At 37.0% G+C, this 25170-nt stretch overlaps 1 protein-coding gene across 1 annotated transcript; it reads left to right on the forward strand.

The window, feature by feature from the left end:
- Positions 1-22449, forward strand: LOC306845185 (solute carrier organic anion transporter family member 2A1-like). Its single transcript, XM_079377834.1, has 14 exons — positions 1-127; positions 10833-10970; positions 11497-11659; positions 13162-13377; positions 13465-13563; positions 13650-13786; positions 14798-14873; positions 16532-16696; positions 16863-17055; positions 19066-19216; positions 20368-20528; positions 20654-20718; positions 21162-21282; positions 21487-22449. Exons 1-14 carry the CDS (start codon positions 68-70, stop codon positions 21605-21607), a joined length of 1866 nt encoding a protein of 621 aa, XP_079233960.1. The 5' UTR covers positions 1-67; the 3' UTR covers positions 21608-22449.
- Positions 22450-25170: the final 2721 nt, after the last annotated feature.

Consider the following 25170-nt stretch of genomic DNA (forward strand, 5'->3'; position numbering starts at 1 on the left):
GGAAACGCGTCTAGTTCAACCTTGTCGAAACAAGCCTAACAACCAACTTCACCTTTTATAGGAAAACATGGACATATACGCCAAAGACATAAAGAAACCCAAGCCAGCGTTGTTTTGTAACATAAAGGTAAATTATTATTATTTTTGGTGAATATTATTAGGTTATGCTGATCCAGTATTCATACAATAATTTTTAGTTTAATATATTAATTTAATTTGTTCAAGTTAAGTATTATTATTTTCATTCACTGTCATTTAGTAGAAGCATATTTTTCTCTCTCTATATATATTTTAACAATCTCTTTAGACGCTTTAAAAAAAGCAATTTGCAGTGCACTTGCTGTTGTTGCTCTGGTGATAGTGACGTGACAGTGGAGGTACATTATATTATTATTTATTGCTGTCATGATTTTTATTGTCTTTGGACTTGGAACCTGAACTTTTGTCTTTAACACACTCACTCGTGCGTGCTTATAATAGAGCTTTGTGTTTTATTAGTTCACAGTCCTTAAAAAAAAAAACAGAGGAAGAAACCTTTAATGTTATTAATAGCATCTAATAATATATTTAACTTATAAATCAAACCACCAATACAATGTGTGCTCCTCTTTAGGGTTATAAAGTAGTGCTGTTTCCAATCCTGTATCCTCTGCTCATCTGCATTGTGAATATAGTAAACAGTTCATTGGAGTTTCATGCTGGTATATTTTCTGTCTTTCATTTGTAAAGCTCAGTTTGTTTGAAACCCTGGATGTTTAATTCAAGGTGTTTGACAGCTGAAACAGGTTTTCCTGATTGAGGCTGTCAGTGCAGATTATCTTGAAGCAGCTGTGGAGGGATTAGCAGGTCAGGATGAAGACCTCGGCCCAGGGGGCAATAGTGTATGTCAGATGGCTTGCCAGAAGCAATGCTTAGTTGGAGTACAGCATTAACTGCATTCATTCCCACTTTACTCTAAAAGAAATGTCTGTGGAATGTGGGGGATATTAGACAAAATATGGTTCTCTCATCTCACACATTGTTTTACATGCATATAATGTTTAATTGAGATGTTTTTGTGTTTGGAAATTGTTTGGATAAAGATCACCCTGACCACAGACTGTTGTGGTGTCAAAACTATTTCATCTTGGCTTTGCCAGAGAATCATGGATTTATTTGTAATTGATATCTGTTCATTTTCCCAAGGAGTATTTTGTTTTTCTTTTACCATGATACACAGATCTTGACCATCATTAACTATGTTTACATGCACCCAAATGATCCATTAGTAATTGGACTCGTGCCTCAGTAGGATTGAAAAGCCTTCATGTAAACATCTAAATCAATTCGACTGAGCTGAATCTAAATTAAATTTTGATTGAATTGAAAAGGGTGGTGTAGACCTAAAACAATCCAGTCAATAGAGAAAAAACTATGCATATAAACGCTTGAATGCAACTATCTTCTCAATCAGATTCACACATACCTTGCACGCCTGCATGATTCGCATGTTTAAAAGAGCCGTTTAATGAAATAATCTGTTTACATATGGTTCACTACTTACAAATGTGCATATCTTTATTTACATCTTATGAACTGATCAGTAAAGGAGACTGATTTGACTAAATATTGCTTAAAGAACTCTTGACACTCTTGACTTGTCAGCAAGTCAAAAGTAACAGTTAGCTCAAATGTCACATTGTCACAGCTTTGTTCAGAATACACATCTAATGCACATGTATACCCGAAATATGAACCGGACTGCAGAATCTCAAATAGAAAATTAGTGCATGTAAACATACAACCCGAATTCCGTGTTGGGACGTTTTTTTTTTTTTTTTTGAATAAAATGAAAACTAAAATAATTTCAAATCACATGAGCCAATATTTTATTCACAATAGAACATAGATAGCATAACAAATGTTTAAACTGAGAAATTTTACAATGTTATGCACAAAATGAGCTCATTTCAAATTTGATGCCTGCTACAGGTCTCAAAATAGTTGGGATGGGGGCATGTTTACCATGATGTAGCATCTCCTCTTCTTTTCAGAACAGTTTGAAGACATCTGGGCATCTAGGTTATGAGTTTCTGGAGTTTTGGTGTTGGAATTTGGTCCCATTCTTGCCTGATATAAGTTTCCAGCTGCTGAAGAGTTCGTGGTCATCTTTGACGTATTTTTTGTTTAATGATACGCCAAATGTTCCCTATAGGTGAAAGATCTGGACTGCAGGCATGCCAATTCAGCTCCCAGACACCTCTAACCACAAAGCCATGCTGTTGTAATAGCTGCAGTATGTGGTTTTGCATTGTCCTGCTGAAACGACGTCTGTGATTTCCAACAAGAATTTCAAATTTGAACTTTTCTGACGATAGAACACTTTTCCACTTCTTCTGGACCATGTTCACATATGACTTCCTTTTTGCATGATAGAGCTTTAATTGTCATCTGCAGATGGCACGGCAGATTGTGTTTACCAACAGTGGTTTCTGGAAGTATTCATGGGCCCATTTAGTAATGTCAATGACAGAATCATGCCGATGAGTGATGCAGTGTCATCTGAGGGCTCGAAGACCACGGGCATCCAACAAAGGTCTTCGGCCTTGTCCCTTACGCACAGAGATTTCTCCAGTTTATCTAAGTCTTTTAATGATGTTATGCACTGTAGATGATGAGATTTGCAAAGCCTTTGCAATTTGACATTGAGGAACGTTGTTTTTAAAGTATTCCACAATCTTTCTACACACTCTTTCACAGATTGGGGAGCCTCTGCCCATCTTTATTTCTGAGAGACTCTGCCTCTCTAACACATCCCTTTTATAGCTAATCATGTTACAGACCAAATGTCAATTAACTTAAGCCCGGCTCACACTGTGCGATTTTGGCCACGATTTGGTCCTCTGAGACAAATTTTGAAAATCCTAAAATCCTAAAAGATTCCTATAATCCTAGGCTAAAATCGGTTGTCTAGATCGCTGGTTTGACATGTTCACCGACAGCCGATTAATGGCCGTTGCGATAAATTTTTCTGACAGTGTTTTTTCCTCTTTTGCCCAGCCATGACTTGCTCCACACACGTCGTCTTTTTCGGGGTTTTTTTTAACATTAAGGCATGTAATTAATAAAACTAACGCTACACGTTGCTGTTGTTTGCTAGCTACCATTATAGCGAGAGAACGCGGGTCACGTATTGATGACGTAAAACTCCGGACAAGTCTTCTTGAGTACGTCCGTTTTTGTCGCGTCTTGACTGTCGTGCAGTCTGATATTAAGACAACTGAGATCCTACAGTCTGACATGTGGATCATGTTCGTACAGTGTGACAAGCAACAATCGCGAAAGACTATTAAAAATTGCACAGTGTGAGCCCGGCTTTAGTTAGTTGCTAGATGTTCTCCCAGCTGAATCTTTTCAAAATATCTTGCTTTTTCAGCCCTTTGTTGCCCCTGTTTTGAGACCTGTAGCAGGCATCAAATTTGCAATGAGCTCATTTAGTGGATAAAAGTTTAAAATTTCTCCATTTAAACATTTATGTTCTATTGTGAATAAAATATTGGCTCGTGATTTGAAAGTCTTTGTTTTAATTTTCCACGTCCCTAGAGCTAGCTTCTGTGTCCAGGGATCGGGTTGTCTAGGCCCCCGCCTTCGATTGCCGCCCGATCCTCTTAGCACCGGCCCCTTACGGTCTCTCCTGCAGGTGGTGAGCCCACGGGAAGGTGGCCCCACGTCGCTCCTTCAGGCTGAGCCCGGCCGGACCCCATGGGGGGAGGCCAGGCCACCAGGCGCTCGCATACGAGCCCCAACCCCGGGCCTGGCTCCAGGGTGGGGCCCCGGCTGCGCCATACCGGGCGAACCCCCGAAGAGCCGCTGCTCCTTCACATTGAGAGGGGTCAGCTGAGGTGGCTCGGGCATCTGTTCCGGATGCCTCCTGGACGCCTTCCCGGGAAGGCGTTCCGGGCGCGTCCCACTGGGAGGAGACCCCGGGGAAGACCTAGGACACGCTGGAGAGACTATGTCTCCTGGCTGGCCTGGGAACGCCTCGGTGTCCCCCCGGAAGAGCTGGAGGAAGTGTCTAGGGAGAGGGAAGTCTGGGCATCTCTGCTTAGACTGCTGCCCCCGCGACCCGGCCCCGGATAAGCGGAAGAAGATGGATGGATGGATGGATGTTTTAATTTTATTCAAATTTAAAAAAACGTCCCAACATTTCCAGAATTCGGGTTGTACCTATTGTTTGCTTGTTGCATTTCAAATTCACGGTGATCGGTTGACTTTACAATTAGGCATTATAGGAAATTCCATCTGAGTTTCTCTGGAGTTGCATAAATCCTTTAGACTCATACCTGCTCATTCCTCCACCTAAAGGAACTGTCTCCGAATCACCTCTGACAAGCCAGTCCAAAGGTTGTTGGTCATATTATACAAGAAGAAAATTTGCTCACCTAAGTGTTTCACACCTACTTCAGATCTGGTTTGTGTATTTGTGAAAATTGTTGGCACTTTACAACAACCTTAAGCAGAAACGATTCCAATGAAGATGGTTGTTTGGAATTACAATAGCCAGTTTGACAGGACACAGATGCAGAAGTGTCTGCGTAGTTTTCCTAACGCCATTCTATGGAATTCCTTTTTGCCCCCTTATTAGGAACTATCTTTTGTTGTGGACATTTATTTTTAGGGAATGAGAGTACAAGTAGAGAGAAGCTTCATACACTCTCCAAAATCAACTAAGCTGCTGCTAAAACTTCTGCTTCTCCTTGACTTGATATGTTTGCAATAAGGGTGTGAGAGTTTACAGGTATGTCTAAATGGATTGAGTTTGTGTCTGTGTGACCAATTAGGCATAACTGCACATGTTAAATGGACAGGTTTTGCATATGTATTTTGTTCATCTGGGTGAGTCAGGCAGTGATGACGTATGTTGAAAGAAGGTGTAGAACATGCTGTTCAGTGTACTTGGCCTGTTTACAATCCTTAAACCCCCCTTTTTTAGATTTAAACTCATTTGAACTGACAGGTAATGCTGATATATGACATGCAGTTTTGACATTTTTGTTGTTTTGCATTCAAATATTTTGTACTTTTTGACTATTTAGCTCTTTTTTAACTTTTCTCTATTACCATGTTACATAACAGAATAATCTTAGCTGTTAAGCCACCTTATTTTATTTAAATGCAGGATGGGTTTTCAAAAAACAATTTTTGTTGAGCTTGTCATTAGAAATTGCAGAGAGGGAGTGTTGTTTATTTGGGCTACAGGTCATTGTAAGATTGCAGTTGTTGAAATAAGTAAAATATTAAATAAGACTGTCACATTGATCTAGCATTTTTCCATTTATTCTACCATCAACTGATTTGCTCTTGGCAGTATGCACAACGCAAAGGTTCATTTACTCTTTACTAGGAAAAAGATTGGCTGAATCTGTATTGCATTAGGGTGGACCAGCTCCTCCAGATTTTTTCACTTGATTTCATTGAATCGTTGCTGACAACTTATTCAGTGTCCCATTTGCAAGATTTTCTATGAAGCCATTCAATGTGAAAATCCATGAATACAGACATAGCTAGCAAGTTCATTGTTTTCTCAAACCTGGACTTGAGAGATATGATTATTTGTAGTCATTAATAAATTATGCTTGTCATCACTAAATGTTTTCTTGTAAAATGAATAGAATATAGAAAGGGAAATAGAATATAGAATTTGTTTCAACCCAAAGTGAAACAGCGTCTGAATGTCGTGTTATTTTTGTGGCTGTGGTGCACAGGATGGACAAAAATGATTGGAACATTGGGATTGTACTTTTTGACTGTTTAAGCTTTATATCCTGAGGAAATCCGAAAATGTCTGCTTAATGGCTCCTGTAACACGTGATAGCAGTACAGAGATGCATGTAAAACATCAAACTTCAAAGTCAGTTTTTCCCCTGATTCTCTTTACTCAGCAGGGCTCTTCATGCAGCACAATAGCTACTAAAGAGGGGGGGGAGGTCCAGTTCTGGACAGATGACAGGAACTGCTTTTCAGCACGTTCATCGAATCTTTCATCACTGGTTTTCTATCTGTGGAGTTTAATCACTCACTGTGTCCTAAAAACATTAGGCCAGATCTATGATGTCAATGTAATTCAAACATCATTAAAATGCACTGCTGATTAAAAACTAATGGCATTCTATCAAAGTCCCCTAAAGGTGCATAATTAAGTTCACTCAGCGGTCATCTTGTTCTTTCTGTTTTGGCAATAGACAAACAATTTGCTATTTTCTTGAATAGGGAAATAAAATTTTGAATTGACCAACATCTCTAAATCTGTTTGTCAGTAATATAATGCAGTCAAATCTGACAACAAAAGTATCATATATTTTGCTTCTTATCTTATAGGAATAGTTCACCCGAAAATGAAAATTTTGTCATAATTTGTGTCATTCCAAACCTGTACGAGTTTCTTTCTTATGTTGAACACAAAAGTAGATATTCTGAAGAATTTTGGAGAGCCAAATTGTTGTTGGTAGGGAAATAAATGCTATGGAAGTCAATGGGGACCATCAACTGTTTGATTACCAGCAGTCTTCAAAATATCTTCTTTGGAATGACATGAGGGCGAGTAAATGATGACAGAATTTTCATTTTTGGGTGAACTATTCCTTTAAATCATGCTGTAAAACTATATTTTCCAGCACTTGATCTTAACATGGGGCCCGGGTTTTTTCTTAATAATGATAACCTGCTAAAAAAAAAAATAACTTGCATAAAATCAAGGTGTAAACTAAATGCAATATTTTTAAAATATTGTTTAAAAAACAAAACTAAACAAAAAACATGTGATTCTTGAAACTTTAACAATATTTGTGGTTAATTAATATCATTCGGTATATTGACCCAGTTTCTGTTAATAATTTCAACATGCCAAATGAAATATTATGCACAATATGAGGGACATATTCAGATATTTTGTTGGACAAAACGGCTGAGATCCACTGTTTTACAGACGAATATGATAAAGAGTACATGAAAAGCCGATGCCTCTATGAAAAAGCATTTGATTCTTTTTTTTCCCCTAATTTCCTAGAACGCATAAAGCAGCCTGCCAGGGCTTAAATGCTTGAGGTAACAGAATGACAAATGTCTGACAACAATTTTCTCTCACATATGGCAGGATTGTTTTATATTTGAATTATTCTTACAAAATTCCAAAAACAATTCACACATTGCTTTAATACAAAACAAATATTTCAGCTTGCTTTGTGCTTACCTAAGGCTACTTTGTAATAGTCATTCACGACGCAGTGAGTGATCAAATGTGTGCCAGTCCTGCAAAAGATTTATGGCTTGTGGAGAATTACACACCGATGAACCTGCCAGCTGTAATTTGCGTAGGAACGTGTCAAGTTATTCTGTGCATATGCCATTGCTTGCACTTTTGTTAACACCCATTATCCAGCAATACAGTAACATGGCCTGATTATAGTACACCTACTGTACCTCAGGGACACTTCTTGAGTAATGGCCTCTGGAGGCAGATTGCTCATAGTGTTAGTTTATCAGAGAGCCTTAAGAAAACAATAAAAAGAGCAATCTGCTTGAGCCTCCCTGTAACATAATACGTGAAAGGTTCCAGACATGGCTGAAGCGTGTCGAATAATTCGAGCTGAACCGAATGTGAAACTGGCACTGGTGCAGAAAGAGGCACAGAGCTGCCATTCAAACATCTAACAAAGGCATTTATTTGGGCTGCTTGAGTGGGCACAGCCCATCAAAAATATTTCCATAATTAAAAGCCCATTCACCGAAAAACAAGAGAGAAATCGTAGCAACTGTGTCCAAAGCAGCTATTATGTGTGCTAACAAACCATAAAGCTGAAGATTTAATGGGAGCATTAGCTGTTCTAGAAGCCGTCAGAAAGCATAGTGCTTTGGCCTGCAATGGTTGAGAGCTGAGGAGTGGAGGAGAGGGATTTATGTCTTGTGTTTGTTTAGGAAATCCAGTCCAGATCTCTACATGCCCCATCAGATTGCTTCATGCCTCTGAGACCTCTGTGAACGTTTCTCTGCTTGCGTTCATCACATCTTGGGCACAAAAAAAGCATTATATCATATGGGAGCAGCTATCTTTCTCTCATACACAAACAGGGAAACCTTCCAGTTTATGAGCTTTTATCTCCACTGCGTTTCTGGCTTATCGCCAAGAGCCTCTCTCGAGAGAGAGGTGAACAAATTCTGCTCTCTAGACAAACATTACTATCAGTGTATTTGCCAACCAGTACAACAAGTAAACATGACTATCTCTCTGCTTTAGCCTTTTTATGCTGTGTTATGTAGTATGCATCTAAAAAAAACAAGGAATTCTTGATTTCTTTCTTCAAACATTTGCTGGGAGGATTATTAATTAATATTACATATATTTCAACAAAGAAAAAGAGCACCATATCTCTATCTCGGTTAACCTAGAGTTGGAAATTTTTGATTTAATCCCTATATAAATTAGGTGTTTATTTAAAATATAGAAAATATAGATATAGATGTATAAAAAGGACAGGTATTGCAGTGTACTGTGCAAAAAAAAAACAATACTGAGATTAGTTATACAAACATTTTGTTTATGAGGGTTATGATGGATATTAAGTTATGAGGGTTTTGTTAACTTTCTGATTTAAAGGTAATTTTTGCCATTAGTTTTCCGCTAGTGGCACCAAACAGAATTGCAAAATTTTCAAACTCTCCTGCTGTCTGGCACTGGTTAGACAAACAAGCAAAACAAAATCCCGGCACATAAACCAATGTTAGAAAAGGTTGGAATTCCATTTGGTGCCACTAGTGGGACAGAAATTACACATTTCAATTAAGTTCAATAAGTTTTGTTGTGTAGATTCTTTTTGCATTGGAGTATTTGGCTGCCCCTAACCAGTAATCTTAAAGGGTTACTCCACCCCAAAACGAAAATTTTGTCATTAATCACTTACCCCCATGTCGTTCCAAACCCCTAAAAGCTTCGTTCGTCTTCGGAACACAAATTAAGATATTTTGGATGAAAAGCGGGAGGCTTGTGACTGTCCCATTGACGGCCAAGTAATTAACACTGTCAAGGCCCAGAAAAGTATGAAAGACATCATCAAAATACTCCATCTGCCGTTAGTGGTTCAACCGTAATTTTACAAAGCTACAAGAATACTTTTTGTACGCAAAGAAAACAAAAATAACCACTTTATTCAACAATTCGTCTCCTCCAAAATGCCGCTGTGGTGACGCAGAGAACACAAATCGTTGAATAGTCATTATTTTTGTTTTCTTTGCATACAAAAAGTATTCTTTCATACTTGACAGTGTTAATTCTTTGGCAGTCAATGGAACAGTCACAAGCCTCCCGGTTTTCATCCAAAATATATTTTTGTGTTGTGTTCCGAAGAAGAACGAAGCTTTTACAGGTTTGGAACGACATGGAGGTAAGTGATTAATGACAACATTTTAGTTTTGGGGTGGAGTTCACCCAAAAATGAAAATTCTGTCATTAATTACTCACCCTCATGTCGTTCCAAACCCGTAAGTTAAATTACGGAACACAAATTAAGATTTTTTTGATAAAATCTGAGAGCTTTCTGACCCTCCATAGACAGCAATGCAACTGCAATGTTCCCCTGTCCAGAAACATAGCAAGGGATCTGTAAAATAGTCCATGTGACATCAGTGGTTAATGTAATCAGTGTCGTTTACTTTCAGTAAGGTTTGGAATGACATGAGGGTAAGTAATTAATGACAGAATTTTAATTTCTGGGTGAACTAACCCTTTAAGGCTTCCTTAAAGAGCCAATCAGTTTTCAGATAATGCCGATGTCCACGTGGCTCCACCCCTAACTCTGCCCCTGGCCACACCCTATAGTTACTTAAGCAACTTGTGATAAAACTGAAGTTTTCTACCAGATTTTGATTATCAAAAAAGGTTGGTTGGATTTTTAAATGTGAGTGTTGCGCTAAAAATGCAGTAAAAATGATTTGAGGTTGCAGTAAATCGTAAAAGGGTGGGGTTTAATTGGTGTAAATCAGTGGTTCCCAACCATGTTCCTGGAGCCACCCCAACAATAGACATTTTAAATGTCTCCTTAACCAAGAACATGCAAAATGTGCAGTGTTGTGGAGGCTCCAGGAATGTGTTTGGGAGCCACTGGACTAAATGGTTAGAGAAGTGTTATTTTCACCGGAAGTTTGAGATGACATTTTGATTGCATTAAAAGAAAATTGAATGGAAAGGGAAAAAAAGATAAAGTAATAAAAGTGCCACATACTAATGGAAAGCAGAGACACCACTGCTCCCAATTTTCCATTTTATGTACCATCTTTGTTTTATCACTTATTTGCACAATAAGGAGCTTTTGGGGTGATGGCTGCTTTTAATAGCCGCATGAAGACAACTGTGTAAATCTTGAAGGTGTTTTTAGGAGCTCTATATGGTTTGGAATAAACTGTATGGCCTTTTCCCTTTTTTTGTGATTAGGGACATGTTACAAACCAAACACAAGTGAGTTTAGATATATTGTGAAATCAGTGTGGTTAACCTTAAGGTGAGGCAGTGAAGATCAAAGTCCCAGATCTCACTGTCTTTAGAGATTGGGAAGGGAGCTCTAATTTTAGGGAGTTGTTCAACTCCAAATGTGCTTTATAAAAAAGTTAATAAAATAAATAAACTCCCATGTGACACAGTAACAACATACTGATGAATGCTCCTGTTTAGATTATAGAACATCAAGTTCTTTTAATCATATGAGATTTTTTAGTACACTTGAAAATTATAATTGGTACACTGTAATCGTAACCCTATAATGTCTGACAGTTCTTGTACACTTTGTTGCTCTCTCTTCCTGTAGGTCTTTGTGTTGTGTCATGGCCTGCTCCAGCTCACTCAGCTCTTGTATAGCTCTTACTTCAAGAGCACCATCACCACAATCGAGAGACGCTATGGCCTGGACAGCCTCTCCTCAGGAACCATCTCTTCCCTCCATGAGGTACTGGTCACATCACAAACATCTGTGTCATCTGTGGCTTGCTTAAGTGAAACAACACATGTACAACATAATATCCAATCCATAGGTGTGCCACAGGTAGCCAATATTGGCTAATAAACCAATTGTTATATGCATCCCTAATTATGTCATATGCGAGGTATTTTTATATTAATGAATCATGAAATTAACAGTATAATGGTTAATCCAGACCAGCTTTCTGTTCTATTCAATTCAATTCAAGTTTATTTGTATAGCACTTTTCACAATACAAATCGTTCCAAAGTAGCTTTACAGAAAATTTTAAGTTTCTACATTATATTTAGTAGTGGGTTATTAGTGGTGACTATGGCAGAAATGTACAGTAGGAATCATGCAGTTAGTTACAAATTACCCGTAATCAAACAGAAGATGATTATGCTCAGATCAAAATGAATGCTGGTCAACAAGGGGCTGAATACTGTATATTAGGAATATATATGTGTAATACCAAATGAATGTGACTTGTTTTTCTTTCTTTTTTTATTAGGTAGGGAACACAGTGTTTATAGTGTTTGTTAGTTACATGGGTAGTCGGGTTCACCGACCTCGATTCATTGGACTGGGCGGTCTGCTAATGTCCATCAGTGCCATGATCTTAGCTCTACCTCACTTCCTGTCTCAGCCCTACACCTTTGACTCTGTCCTGCATGGTAAGTGTCATTCAAGCCATTAGCATCCTTATTCATCTCGATAGAACCATATGAAACCAATGAATGTGAATGTATTTGGAAATCTTACACATCTCTTGGAATGAGCTCAGCATTCTTTTTCTTCTCATTTTCTGTCTTAGTTTGTTTTTTTTCTGCATGTTAATATTGTTTCATGCCCCAGAGTAAAGGACTCTAAGACTCTAAGCTCATCAAAATGATAATATCACCATATTCATTTAAAAAGGCTCAGGACACTTTGAAGAAAACCAGACACAACAAAGAGGGGATCTAAAATAACACAGCTGGATGATAAACATCAGCTTAGACATAACAGGGTAGGCAGGTCTACAGGAAGTTGCTGCAGAGAGACTCCATTTTGACCCGAGTCTCCCTTCTTAGACAGGGTTTAGCATTAGTTTGAGGAAAAAAATCATGAAGAAATAAACGGTTTGAAATTGAAAAGGGAACGGATAGAGAGAAAAAGGGAAAGAGATGAGGACAAAGTAACAGGGAAATACTGTTAAGATAAAGCTGCCTGATTTCTCTCTGAAGAGCAAATCAACGGGATTTACTCCAAGAGATAACCGTTATCTCACTTGGCTTCCTTGGACCTTTTATTTTTGCTTCATTCTCTCACTTCCCCTGCTTCTTCCTGTAGAAACTGTCGTTTGACCATACACATTGTAATGCTATGCAAAGCTTAAATGAAATATGCAGCCACTTACATAAGACCTTAAATGCATGTCTCACTCATTTTTTTTCTTTTACTCACCTTCATGACGCTCCAAACCTGTTTTGTCTAAAACAAAAGGAGTTGTATCGTAGATGCTCCAAGCTTCTTATTTGCATACAATTAAAGTGAATGGTGTCTTGTCTGTTTATGGTCTACATCCACTTTGTTGTATGGATAAGAGTAGTGCTCTCAAACGATTCATCGCAATTAATTGCATCCAACATAAAAAAAAATTGTTTACATAATGTATGCGTGTGTGCTGTGTACATTTAGTATGTATAAATGCACACACTTACAGAAACTATTTTGAAAATATGTATATATTTATATTCATAATTTATATTATATATACATTTATTTAATATATAAACACAGCATATTTTTCTTAGATATATACATACATCTTTGTGTATTTATATATGCATAATAAATATACACAGTACATGCATATATTATATTAAACACACATTTTATTTTAGATGCGATTAATCACAATTAATCGTTTGACATCATTAGATAAGAGCAATTTGGACAATATACTTAACTCCATTTGTGTTAATAAAAGTTTGAAACATTATGAGGTGACGAAATGATGAACAATTAACCGTCAGGAGCACCTTCACTCCTCAAGTTCACACTTAAAATGCATTTTTTTTTTTCATCATTCCAGTAAACCTTTCTGAAAGTTACTAAACACAGATATTTGGATGGATGATGTGAACTGGTGGTTAGGATGAATATGGTGTATTTCTTTGTCTCAATCCCACAGCGAGCAAACAGGACATGTGTTATTTGCATGCGAATTCAACGGGTGCTGAGGCTTGTGGTCAGGAGGATTCACGGAAGCTTGTGGACACCAGTAAATTTTGGGTGTTAATGGCTACGGCCCAGCTGCTGTTTGGAATCGGTTCTGTCCCCATCCAACCTTTTGGAATATCTTATATAGATGACTTTGCAGGAATTCGGAATTCTGCTCTCTATATTGGTACATTTTTTTCATGTTTTTCATAATGTTATTTGAACTTTAAAGAATTGTAAAGATTAATGAGGTTTCTGTTGTTGCACGTTGCAGCTATTCTCTTTGCTGTGTCAGTGTTTGGGCCGTCCTTTGGATACCTCCTGGGATCTATGGTTTTGCGGATTTATGTGGATGTGGACAGAGCCAGCACAGGTTTGTTTACCTTTTAAATCACAGCAAGAAATTATTCCTTTTCTTTATATTATTACATTTAATAATATGCTGTTTCTTTCGTCTAGGGGAGGCATTGGAGTTGACCCCTACTGACCCTCGATTCGTTGGTGCATGGTGGTTGGGTCTGCTCATCACTTCTGGAGGTCTTGCTCTCACCTCAATCCCTTACTTCTTCTTTCCCAGAGCACTTCATGTAGAGAAGGTTAATCTCACTTTTGTATATATACATATAACAAATTATCATATATGTATGGCACTGATTCTTGAGACATTTGATCAAAAATGCAGTAAATATTGTCTAATATCATTACATTTTAAAATAACTGTTTTTTTTTTATTTTTCTATACTTTAAAATGTATTTATTCCTGTTATGGCAAAGCTGACTTTTCAGCAGCCATCACTCCAGTCTTCAGTGTCACATAATAGAACAACTTTTCTTTGCTTTTTCTTTTTTTGACTTTTGATCAGTTTAATGCATCCTTGCAGAAAGTATAAATTTTCTGTGTCACAACCATCATATCTCCATCACCCAAACTCTAAAAACATGTTTTAGAACATTAGGTAATTTCCCTCAATTAAATCATGTCTAAGCTAACCACAGCAGAAAAAAAAATGACTACTACATTTATCATATGCGTGATGAGCAAAATATGTCTATTGTGTCAACACTATCAGCGTGACAGATCTTCTGTCTGAAAGTGGTGGTAGTTCATTAGGTGCAACAAAGTTTGTAATCATCCTCTATTATCCATTCATTAATCCAATCTAATCCATTCAAAAAAGTCGGTATATAAACCTTTATTTTTGCTCTTCTTTAGCATGTTTGTCTCACTGAGCTTACTGATGGTTATTTTGGATTTTCCTTCTCTACTGACAGTTTTTTATGAAGAAATCCCAATAATACAACTAGCTGCCATTCTGTCACGATCAATTTAGATAATCTGTGTGTTTGACAATGTGAAACTAGTACACCATGTTTTTTGAATCTGATATGCAGTAGGCAATACTTCTACATTCACAGTGAGAAGCTGAGGCTGTTACCATATTCCTGAAATCTCATCACCATATCTTCTTTTAAAAATGTAAAAAAAGTGATAGAATAAGCAACGAAAGCCTTTCTTGGTTCAAAAATGTAAGCAGATGAATAATTCATTTCTGTAAAAATACTTTTTTACAAAATAAACAGACCAATTTGAAAATCTTCTTTTGCAGCCTTTTGAATTGGAAGGTGACATCATAAAAGAAGACCCCAAGAAGACAGAGGGCTCCATGCTGGATTTCTTTAAAAGTGAGTCCGCTCTAATTGATTCGTTATGAGACTTACCCATTAGTATTAGAGTAGTAAGGCCATTTTATTTGTATAGTTATAGCTATTTAATTACTTTACCTACAATTAAGAAATAAAGTTGACTATGACAAGTAAAATTTCTGCAGTCCTGTGCCTGTTGTAGAGTCGTACGTGTGCTGTTTGTCAATGTCTTGTCTCTTGAGTCATACATCATGCTCAGGTTGTTAATGTAACAGGATCTGACTCGTTCTTATGAATATACTGGCCTCCAGGGCATGATTTGTAAGCAGCTGGTTTATGCATGATCATGTGTTCATTCAAGTGTATTCAAGACAATATCTTGTTTCATAATAGTTGTTCACTTGGTCAAACAATTTTTTTATTTTTAAGTGTGTTTAGATTAAGTTCAAATACACACATTGGTTTCCAGGTTTTTATGGGGACATTCTATAGACATGTTTTTTAAACTGTACAAAATGTATTTTCTATCCCCTTACCCTAAACATACCCTTCACACAAATTTTTCTGTGTTTTTAGATTTTCAAAAAACTTCACATAAGCTTGTTTCCTAAAAAATGTCCCCCAAGGTCAAAATCTACTGGTATTGCAATACTTGTGGGGACATTTGGTCCCCATAATGTAGGGAATACCAGGTACACACACTCACACGCACATACACTAGGCTATATGTACAAAAGTATTGGGACAGACCTCTTAATTACTGAATTCAGGTGTTACAATCAGACCAATTGTCACAGGTGTATAAAATCGAGCATCTAGCCATGCAGTCTGCATTTTTAAACTTTAGTGGAGGGAAAAAATGGGTTGTTCTGAAGAGCTCAGTGGAACGCTGGATGGAGTGGTGTAAAGCACACCACCACTGGACTCTGGAGCAGTGGAAACCTGTTCTGTGAAGTAACAAAACACACTTCTCTGGTTGGTCTGATGGGTGAGTCTGAGTTTGGCAAATGCCAGAAGAACATTGCCACTTTTCTATTCCAGCATGACCATAAAGACATGGTTGGATGAGTTTGGTGTGGAAGAACTTGACTGAGCTCTGACCTCAACCCCATCAGACAAGCTGGAATCAACTGGAACGGAGATTGTGAGCCAAGCCTTCTCATCAAATCAGTGCCTGACCTCTCAAATTCTCTACTGTATGAATGGGCAAAAAATCCCACACATACACTCCAAAATCTAACGGAAAGCCTTCCCAGAAGCTGTTAAAGCTGCAAAAGTGGGACCAACTCCATATGCATTTAGAATCCAATGTCATTAAAGTCTCTGTTTGTATAATGGTCAGGTGTCCCAGTACTTTTGTCCATGTAGTGGATATGGTGTATATAGGACATATGCTCATACAGGTTGGTCACACTTTATTTTAAGGTCCAATTATCGCTATCAACAAACCATTAACTATTACTTTTGCCTCAATAAACTCCTAATTTGCTGTTTATTAATAGTTAGTCAGGTATTTTTAAGGTACTGAGTCTGATTTGGTATGTAGAATATGGTCATTCAGAATATGTGCTTTATAAGTACTAATAAACAGTCAATATGTTAATAATAGGTATGCTAATAAGCAACTAGTTAATAGTGAGAATTGGTCCCTATACTAAAGTATTACAAAAGGTTAAATTGGAATTGTATTTTTGCAGTGTTCCCTAAGATGTTCGTTAGGCTGCTGCTGAGTCCTGTCTTCATGCTGCTGGTTCTGACCCAATGCTGTTTCTCCTCCGTAATCGCTGGAATTGCCACCTTCCTCAACAAATTTCTTGAGCGGCAGTACAGTACCTCTGTGGCCTACAGCAGCCTTCTTATTGGTCAGTCAACATAATTAAATAGAATACATTACATATGAGTACAGTTTTCGGAGAAATATGGCACTAGTCCCAGACATTGCTGTGTACAGTATTGTATTTGGCATAGATCCAGTGTTTTCATACTAAGGAAGATCACTTATTTGTGAATAAATCTGTTTTCTCTCAGGTGCTTTAAACTTGCCGTCCATTGCTGTGGGGATGGTGCTCGGGGGTCTGATCATGAAACGCTGGGCGTTGTCGTTCAGAGCCATTCCACGCTTCTCTGTTGTAATGCTCACTATCTCCATCTTCTGCTGTATACCCCTCTTCTTCATGGGCTGCCCCACACAAGATGTTGCAGGTGTTTATGCCATAAATGGGTGAGTTTAACAGCATGTTCTTTTGATTTAGCTGACTCTTGCGGATTTTTCTTTTTCTTTTTTTTTTTACATTCCTAGATAGAGTTAAATAAATAAATAAGTCAGGTCTGGCCTGGGTAGGTGAGAAACCACAAAACAGAGTGTTCTCATTTGTTTGATTGATTCCATGTTTTTGGAATATTCTGTTTAAATAATTAACTCTCTGAAGACTGATTGCACAGACAGTCCTTCTGGAGAAACTTGAGCTTAACTGTCTTGCTTAAAGGCATTGTGATAAGTACATTTTTGCCAATTTCCCTTATCCTAAAGTTATGCATTTGGCTGACTCTTCCAAAACACTTTACATTGCCTTCCAAGTATACATTTTATTGTATACAAGTATACATGTATCCCCCGAATGAGTGTGGTTAGCTGCATGCTCTACTGTTTGACATACAGAAACACTTTCCATTACTAAAGATCAATTTTTCAAAATACACACACAAAAAAGACCAAAATATATTGCTAAATAGAATTTAAAATATTTGTATATACTATACATATATTACACTTCAGTAAATAAAGCCTTTTTCTAAATAAAGCCTGCTTGTATTGTCTAGAAATATATATATTTTTAAATGTATTTTAAGATTGGAAATATATTTTGTTTCTGGCATTTGAAAGTATAGAGTAAATATGTATTATATGTAGATAGATAGATATAGAGGCCATAAAAAGTTAAATAAATAATAGAAAAGTTAAATAAAATACTATAAAAATCTTTATAGTAGTATCTATAAACAGGGTATATTTAAAAGACAACCGGTCCTCACAGACCCTAAAAACACTGTTAAGCTAAGCCTGTTCTTTGTCTTCTGTCAGTGTTTGGATTCAGGCCATGTTCTAGTGAATGTATGTATCTTCAGGTCCAGATCAACTTCCAGTGTAATACTGTATAATCAATTGAGCGAGCACACAGGGGGTAAACAGCATGGGGCACGAGTCATTGAGAATAGCTCTTGTACTCGGAGCTTGAGTTCAGATCATCGTACAATATCCTGTGTGTCCTACATATCCGAACACTTTTACTGTGCCAGCTGGGAGGAAAGGAAATACCTGTTTCTCTAGAACACTGTGTGTTCAAATGGAAACTCTAGTGACTTGATAATGTGCCATGAACTTTATGAACATATTCCTATTATTGTGTCATTATTGTGTGAGAACAGTTACACACTGTAAGGTTTACTCCGTTAAATGGTCTACATCCTGAACCCTGACCAATGTTCTTTTTAGACTTGACTCTGTCTGGATGTTAAAGGAGCAGTTCATTGTTTACTTGCTCTAATGTTGTCACCAAACAATTATTAATTCTTTCAAGGAACACAAAAGATGAAATATGAATATTGTATCGGTCAATTATTCCAATAAAATTACAATAAAGGAAAACTTCAAAATTGAGACGACAAAGCAGCATGAAACTATCATAAAAACAGTAGTCCATACCACTTTTGTGCTATATTCCAATCTCCTGGAGTTATACAATAACTTTGTGACGAACAATATGAAATTTTCATCACTGACTGATAATATTCCAGTCCAGTGAGATGTTACCTAATATGACTGGATCATTGAATTTGAGAACCGAATCAGTTTGATTCATGAACAAATCATTCAGACAAGGTTTATGAACTCAATCACCTAATTCATTGAAACAATCTTTTAATCAATTTCTCATTAACATGCAAAGGTCAACTATAAGCATATCAATATTTTCGGTTAATAAAGACTTATAAGACTCAAAATATAATCATATGGACCATGTTGCATATGGTGCTTGTTTTGTACTTTTGAAGCTTGACAACCGCAGTCCCCATTTACTTTTATATTAAAAGACCTTATCAAAATATCTCTTTTATTGTTCTATGTAAGAAAAGAAAAGTAATGAGTAATATCATAATTCTTTAAGATTACCAATTTATAAAATGTTTCTGTATTCTGCAAGTAGAAGCTAAATTGTGTCAATCTTCCCAGCTGGCCTCAACCGTCCTGTGGTGCCAATTGCTCCTGTCCCAGCAGCGCCTTTAACCCAGTGTGTGGGGAAAACAATATTGAATACATCTCACCCTGCCATGCTGGCTGCACAAACTACACCATGGATCCCAAAAACCCATACAGAGTCCAGGTAAATAAATCTGACAACCAAAACAGAAATTGGTCATGAAATTTCCATACCATTATCTCAAACCAGAGCAGAGCCACTGCATAGATCTGTCAATCTAGACCTTTACTTAGCTCATTACTGAAGCCGGATAGCAGCTCAACATGAGTCTCTGTTGTACTAGGGACACTGAGCAAATGACTGGTCATGGTCTGTTAGAGATCAATGGGTTGAGTCCAATCAATCCCTAATTACTAATACTTCCTGGAGGAACTGCTTTGGGGACTTTCGAGTGTTAAAGCTTCTGTATAATTGCCCAGAAAGAGACTTACAGGAGCAGCAACTGATGATGAATTATTCTATATGACAGTACATATCATAGCAGGAGGTAATTATAGTGATAAATAGACTTGGGTCTGGACTCCCTTGCTTCTTTGAATTTAGCAAAGCAGGCAATCGAGGACACTGTCATTGGAAGTCAATAGAGCACAAGGCAAGCATTATAAGTGTTAGTATTAGCTGTATCAATTAAACACTGTAAGTTTCTGTTCTCTTTAATTATCACTTGTAATAATGTTTGTAATGAATGTAAGCACTAATGCAGGGTTTCTCAGCTGGTTTTGCTAACCCACATTTAATTGTGCAAAAGTAAAGAAAATTGTAAGAAACAGTGAAATTGATTAATTATTGTATTATTGTTTTTTTTATATTGTTATGCAACAAAGCATGTGAACCTGTATTTATTGAAGTCTGGGTCAGATTTCCTTTTACCTTGTCTAGTTTTTGACATCTTGTGACAGGTGAATTGGTTTCATATTTTGTATTTTAATACATAGCCTTTTACATAAAAACAATGGAAAGCATTTTCTCCTCGTGAAAAAGGCCTATTTATTTATTTATTTACTTATTCATTCATTCATTATAAATTAGTTGGTTTTAGTTTTTTTAATCATTTCTAAAATTTAATTTAATTTAATTTTTCCTGCTCTCTGTGACTTAAGCAGACCTGTAGATTTTATGTGTGTGTGTGTGTGTGTGTGTGTGTGTGTGTGTTTCTCAACTACAAATAATTATGGTGACAAATATTTTTCATTCAATCAGTTTTTGGTGCCTGAATGTTTGGTCTACTAATAAATGGCAAAATCTTCTAATATCCAATATCCTTCCACACACAGATGTATAATAACTGCCAGTGTATTCCTGGTGTGGCCACGGCCAAGCCTGGCCCTTGTGCCAATACCTGCCCTCACTATCTCCTGCCTGTAATGCTCCTTATATCTCTGGCCGGACTTATTGCCAGCCTAACACACAACCCCATCTACATGATGGTGCTCAGGTGAGAAGCAAACATGCCAACATACAAACACCAAAACACTGCATTTAGTGTGAGAACTTAAAATATAAGAAATCTCAAGATAAAGTTTTTGTATCTTATTTTACTCATTCTGTCTTTATCTACAGGTCAGTTCCTTCAGAAGAAAAGTCCTTTGCTATTGGGGTTCAGTTTCTGCTTCTGAGGGTTCTGAGTAAGTAAAATACCAAAACATCTTTTTTTTTCTTTTTTTTTATTATTAATTTATTTATTGTGAAATATAATTGCAGACTGCAATAAGTATATAGAAAAACATATTTCCCTAAAATGTATCCTGAAAGATCCTTAAAACAAGATAAGAGATAATACACAGAGAGGAATAGAGAACAGTGGACAGTGTAAATCAGTGTAAATGAGTCTCAGATAAGGACACTTTTCAAGTGCAGTTGCAATACTGTAAGTAATGTAGCGCCCCCTTCTGGTCATATAACAACATAGCTATTGTGTGAGGGGTAAAATCAATTAATCAATCTCTGCTACAGTTCCTAAATCTGAGAATATTATTACAAACTATCTATGCCTTTTTGGTATTTTAGAGAATAGTTTATATATTTACTTACATTTGTAGTAAAATGATTCATTTTTCTCTTTGCTTAGCCTGGCTGCCAGCTCCAGCTCTGTTTGGGATGACCATAGACTCCACGTGTATCTGGTGGAAAGTTGCTTGTGGGAAAAAGCAAGGATGTGGTTACTATGACAACAACCTCTTTAGAAACAGGTAAGAATATGTTCTCTTGACCTAAATGCATTATGAAGGTACATTTGCATCAAATATTGGTAGATTTTGAATGAAGTGAGTTTAAACAAACATACACTCTGCATATAATCAATAAAACAAGGCTAAAACAGAAAGCAGACTATGCTAATTAGTGTTAATCAGCTAATTAGTAGCATTGATGATGATCATGATGACTTGTTGCAGGTATCTAGGACTGCAGATGGGCTATAAGACATTAGGCATTGCGCTCCTGGCATTTATTGGCTGGAAAATGCAGCGGGCCAGAGAGTACAGCTTAGAGAATAAGCCAGAGGGACCCCTGTGATGCCTCAACTTTGCCTTAACCCATCGCAGCTCACTTTTGAGAACCTTCTCAGTGAGTTGAGCCCCTGGATATTTCTTGTCAGAAACCCCTCCTTCCAACACCTAGCTGGAAATGTGATGAATTCAGTTTGGACATTTCTCAAATTGTACACTCACTTCTTGGGTATTTATTTCCACCTGCATGTAAGCAGGGCCATAACTGGACAGATTCAGGGATTTTCCACCTTCACAGTTTTTTTGGTGGTAATAATTAACTACATATAGTGCTCAAAACAATTTATAATACTCAAAGCCACAGTTCTCATCAACAGGTTATTTAGGATTGTGGCACTTTTGGGGAAGTCGCAAAACTTAAGAGAAATATCTATATATTGTCCTTATCTTTGGTTAATACACAATTTGATAATGATTCAAAATGTTTTTTTTTTTGGTCCATTTGTATTTGAAGACTATGTGAAGGATGTGGGGTGCTCTTTATACCCTAATGCACACAGATACACGAGTGTGTCGAATATCAAACTGTGTGTGAGTAGAGGTGTGTAGCTTCAAATTATGATAGTAGCCTGAGCATATTTAAAATGTTACTTTCAAATGTGAAGACATTTTTAAAATAGGCATCAGATGTTTGTAAAATATATATTTTTATACTTGATATTGCCGTTTTATTATACACTTTGTGCATACTTTTTTTTTTGCCACGGTTCTTAATACAAATGACAATATGCTTTTTTTTATTGCTGCTTGGAGTAATGAATGGTGACTTTCTGATAAGTCTTTATTATTCAGTATGTAACATTTATTTACCAATGTATAAGTTATTTCAAATATAAAAATTTGTTCACAATTTGTTGCTTTTTCATTTTGCCATTTGGCTGATCTTTAATGAAAGCCAATTTCTGCTACATAAGAAAAAAAAAATCAACATTTTGTCATAATTGTGTCTTTTATCTACTAATTATGATTTATTTTCAGTTTGTCATAATTTTGACTTTTTATCTAATCATTATGACTTAATTTCAATGTCATAATTTTGAAATTTTGTCATAATTTACTAGTCATAATTGACTTCATTTCATATTTTTGACTTTTTGTCATAATTGACTTTATCTTGCAATTTTGACACTTCATCTCATGATGACGACTTAATATCTCATAATATCAACTTTTATATCATAATATAATTTTTTTATGTAAATTATGAGAAAGTCACAATTATGATTTGCAAACCCATGCTTTCTACATGTTGTTTGGACTAAAAGAACACTGTGGCACAGCTCTTTTTCCTCTACATATATGGACAAAATTTATGAAGCTCACAATGTAGTAAATATTTTAGGAGATGCACATATTGCATCTGGGGGTTGTCAAATTTCATCTGATATTATACTGGATATTATTTAACATTATCATTAATATCATTAAAGTTACTAAGTTATGTAAACAAATTCACCAAACTTGCACAATTATAAATGATTAGAAATTGGTTAGTTATTGTAATCTATTAATTTGCTCTTTTATTAGCAAATTGGGAATTCTTTCCAAGTAGCCTACCCCCTGGAACCCATTTAAGTACTCCCTAGGTACACATACAGTACCCCTGGTTGGGAATTACTGATCACACAAGCAGATTTTAGATTACCAGCTCTGAGATTTAACCACTACTCAACCCCAGGCACCAGCCAAATAACAAATAAATCAAGCAGTGCCAAGATTTGACCGTAATAACATAGACAGATCTATATACAGGTCCTTCTCAAAAAATTAGCATATTGTGATAAAGTTCATTATTTTCTGTAATGTACTGATAAACATTAGACTTTCATATATTTTAGATTCATTACAACACAACTGAAGTAGTTCAAGCCTTTTATTGTTTTAATATTGATGATTTTGGCATACAGCTCATGAAAACCCAAAATTCCTATCTCAAAAAATTAGCATATTTCATCCGACCAATAAAAGAAAAGTGTTTTTAATACAAAAAAAAGTCAACCTTCAAATAATTATGTTCAGTTATGCACTAAATACTTGGTCGGGAATCCTTTTGCAGAAATGACTGCTTCAATGCGGCGTGGCATGGAGGCAATCAGCCTGTGGCACTGCTGAGGTGTTATGGAGGCCCAGGATGCTTCGATAGCGGCCTTAAGCTCATCCAAAAAAATTAGCATATCATGAAAAGGTTCTCTAAACGAGCTATTAACCTAATCATCTGAATCAACTAATTAACTCTAAACACCTGCAAAAGATTCCTGAGGCTTTTAAAAACTCCCAGCCTGGTTCATTACTCAAAACCGCAATCATGGGTAAGACTGCCGACCTGACTGCTGTCCAGAAGGCCATCATTGACACCCTCAAGCAAGAGGGTAAGACACAGAAAGAAATTTCTGAACGAATAGGCTGTTCCCAGAGTGCTGTATCAAGGCACCTCAGTGGGAAGTCTGTGGGAAGGAAAAAGTGTGGCAGAAAACGCAGCACAACGAGAAGAGGTGACCGGACCCTGAGGAAGATTGTGGAGAAGGACCGATTCCAGACCTTGGGGGACCTGCGGAAGCAGTGGACTGAGTCTGGAGTAGAAACATCCAGAGCCACCGTGTACAGGCGTGTGCAGGAAATGGGCTACAGGTGCCGCATTCCCCAGGTCAAGCCACTTTTGAACCAGAAACAGCGGCAGAAGCGCCTGACCTGGGCTACAGAGAAGCAGCACTGGACTGTTGCTCAGTGGTCCAAAGTACTTTTTTCGGATGAAAGCAAATTTTGCATGTCATTCGGAAATCAAGGTGCCAGAGTCTGGAGGAAGACTGGGGAGAGGGAAATGCCAAAATGCCTGAAGTCCAGTGTCAAGTACCCACAGTCAGTGATGCTGGTGTTGGTCCACTGTGTTTTATCAAGGGCAGGGTCAATGCAGCTAGCTATCAGGAGATTTTGGAGCACTTCATGCTTCCATCTGCTGAAAAGCTTTATGGAGATGAAGATTTCATTTTTCAGCACGACCTGGCACCTGCTCACAGTGCCAAAACCACTGGTAAATGGTTTACTGACCATGGTATTACTGTGCTCAATTGGCCTGCCAACTCTCCTGACCTGAACCCCATAGAGAATCTGTGGGATATTGTGAAGAGAAAGTTGAGAGACGCAAGACCCAACACTCTGGATGAGCTTAAGGCCGCTATCGAAGCATCCTGGGCCTCCATAACACCTCAGCAGTGCCACAGGCTGATTGCCTCCATGCCACGCCGCATTGAAGCAGTCATTTCTGCAAAAGGATTCCCGACCAAGTATTGAATGCATAACTGAACATAATTATTTGAAGGTTGACTTTTTTTGTATTAAAAACACTTTTCTTTTATTGGTCGGATGAAATATGCTAATTTTTTGAGATAGGAATTTTGGGTTTTCATGAGCTGTATGCCAAAATCATCAATATTAAAACAATAAAAGGCTTGAACTACTTCAATTGTGTTGTAATGAATCTAAAATATATGAAAGTCTAATGTTTATCAGTACATTACAGAAAATAATGAACTTTATCACAATATGCTAATTTTTTGAGAAGGACCTGTATAT

This window comes from Barbus barbus (genome assembly GCF_936440315.1).
Source record: "Barbus barbus genome assembly, chromosome: 25".
Taxonomy (NCBI): domain Eukaryota; kingdom Metazoa; phylum Chordata; class Actinopteri; order Cypriniformes; family Cyprinidae; genus Barbus; species Barbus barbus.

Excerpts from the sequence above, each read along its gene's own strand:
- LOC306845185 (XM_079377834.1), top strand. The coding sequence starts at position 68 with ATGGACATATACGCCAAAGACATAAAGAAACCCAAGCCAGCGTTGTTT. Across the intron at positions 14,874-16,531 it reads CATGCTGGATTTCTTTAAAA|TGTTCCCTAAGATGTTCGTT; the intron begins GTGAGTCCGCTC and ends GTATTTTTGCAG. Across the intron at positions 21,283-21,486 it reads AACAACCTCTTTAGAAACAG|GTATCTAGGACTGCAGATGG; the intron begins GTAAGAATATGT and ends GACTTGTTGCAG.